Source organism: Nerophis ophidion, linkage group LG22, assembly GCF_033978795.1.
Source record: "Nerophis ophidion isolate RoL-2023_Sa linkage group LG22, RoL_Noph_v1.0, whole genome shotgun sequence".
Classification (NCBI taxonomy): domain Eukaryota; kingdom Metazoa; phylum Chordata; class Actinopteri; order Syngnathiformes; family Syngnathidae; genus Nerophis; species Nerophis ophidion.
In genome coordinates, this window is record NC_084632.1 from 40,314,051 (window position 1) to 40,316,303 (window position 2,253).

The 2,253-nt window shown below is 35.0% G+C and overlaps 1 protein-coding gene across 4 annotated transcripts in view; it reads left to right on the forward strand.

The window, feature by feature from the left end:
- The first annotated feature begins 1,501 nt into the window (after nucleotides 1-1,501).
- Nucleotides 1,502-2,253, forward strand: part of LOC133540351 (uncharacterized) — a 38,706-nt gene continuing 37,954 nt past the window's right edge. For 2 of the 4 annotated variants that reach the window (XM_061882873.1, XM_061882874.1), the window contains exon 1: nucleotides 1,506-1,791. In XM_061882873.1, the coding sequence (XP_061738857.1) occupies nucleotides 1,669-1,791 (123 nt within the window). In that variant the 5' untranslated portion in view covers nucleotides 1,506-1,668. Of the gene's footprint in view, nucleotides 1,792-2,253 lie in introns of all 4 variants that reach the window. The other 2 variants (XM_061882875.1, XR_009803605.1) reach the window with 2 other exon arrangements.

A 2,253-nucleotide genomic window follows, 5' to 3' on the forward strand; every position in this document is an offset into this window, starting at 1 on the left:
TCGCAATTTTCACCAGTCCTGATGTTTGTATTAAATTTGGTGAGTTTTGAAGCATGTTAAGGGGGTCAAATTACAGCTCAAAGAGGTGGCGGTATAATAATAATAATAAAACCTTAGAAATACAATAGGGTCCTCTCTCCCCAAAGGGACATTCGGTCCCTAATAAAAACAAGGCACAAAGGTCTGTCTCGCATATACACATTTTTTGAGAGATACAGAACTCCGGAAATGACAAAATTGCCCGTGTATTTTTTTTATGTTCACATCATTTATTACTATTATATATCTTTGAACGCACTTATGTGCTCAGACGATTATATTAAGTACGGAAGTGTGCGAATTGACCCTCGTCACCAATAAGAATGTACTTTTTTTGGGGGGGGTGTCCTCTCCAAGGTTTCGTATTTTTTTCTGTTCACATCATTTATTACTATTATATATCTTTGAACGGACTTATGTGCTCAGACGATTATATTAAGTACGGAAGTGTGCGAATTGACCCTCGTCACCAATAAGAATGTACTTTTTTTTGGGGGGGGTCCTCTCCAAGGTTTCGTATTTTTTTCTGTTCACATCATTTTTTATTACTATTATATATCTTTGAACGCACTTATGTGCTCAGACGATTATATTAAGTACGGAAGTGTGCGAATTGACCCTCGTCACCAATAAGAATGTACCTTTTTTGGGGGGGGGGGGTCCTCTCCAAGGTTTCTCATAGTCATCACTGTCGACGTCCCACTCGGGTGAGTTTTTCCTTGCCCTTATGTGGGCCTACCGAGGATGTCGTTGTGGTTTGTGCAGCCCTTTGAGACACTTGTGATTGAGGGCTATATAAATAAACATTGAGTGAGTGATACTTATTTTGATTATTGTTTCTCGTCTGTTTGTAAATGTTGAAATTTATAAATAAAAGTTAAAAAAATATTAAATTCAATAAAGTGTGCCAGTCGAACTTCGTCACCAATAAGAATGTACTTTTTTTTCTTTCCTTGTTGTTGAAAGTGCCTTGAATGTTTAGTGAATTATAAATGTATGTTTGTTGTTTAATTAAAATAAAATAAAAAACAAGGCCAAAAGCTCCGCCCCAATGCGCGCTCCCGCGGATAAAAAATATTTTAGGGATACAGAATTGCGCACGACACCGGAAATGACGAAATTACCCGCGTCTTTTTTTCATATTACATCTTTTCTTATTACTATTATATATCTTTGAGCGCACTTATATGTTTAGACGATAATAATAAGTATGGAAGTGTGCGACTCGAACCTCGTCACCAATAACGATATACTCTTTTTTTATTATTATTATTATTATGTAGCAATATTTTTTTTCTTGTTTTTGAAAGTGCCTTGACTGTCGAGGGAATTATAAATGTTTGTTTGTTGTTTAATAAAAAAAAATATTTTAAAAATACAAATTAAAATAAAAATGTACTTCCGGCGTCATAGCCAATCAGAGCACACGAGCAGCGGTCTCAGCCAATGAGCGTGCAGGCCGTGATTGATTTCAGCTGGCGGTGATGAGCACGTGACCACACTTTGGAAGGTAAAGATGTGTTCGGACCGAAAAAGATTGAGGAACAAGTAAATAAAAGTAGTAAAGGCGATAATGTGTGATATAAAGTAAGGTTAAGAACATTTAATTGTTGATACGACGCTCGAAATATGGCGAATAGGATGCCGTCGAGTGAAAGTACGGAAAATATCGAGATGGAATTATTCTCCTCTGATCATTCCTGTATGATGATATCAACTCGAGAACGAGAGCAACAATGCTGCTTTTATCAGGTAAGTTCACACTTTTACTTGATGACAACATACTTTTTATAGCTAGTAATGAAATAAAAATACCTGAATATGTTCCGAAAAGACATTTAATTTATCTTTACCGGATGAGCTTCCGTTCGAATGGTGGGCGATAGTGATAGTCGAACCCTGACTGATACCTTTAACTTGAACTGTCGATATTACAAATTAAATAAAAAAAAACATATGTAAAGAATCATGGCGTTTGTGAAACATTTCACCTATTTGGGAAATTTATTATAAAAGCACATTTACCTTTTTTTTTTAGCTATATTTAGTCCAGGTCCACAATAAAATTAAACCACCCTGTTTTAAATTCTCAAATCTGGACTGACTATTCTTTGAAACATAAACACTAATAAAACACCATTTTTGATTAATGAAATGTATGATTTATTTGTGAAAATATTTCAAGACTTATTTAACCCTTCTTTTTAGTCTTTA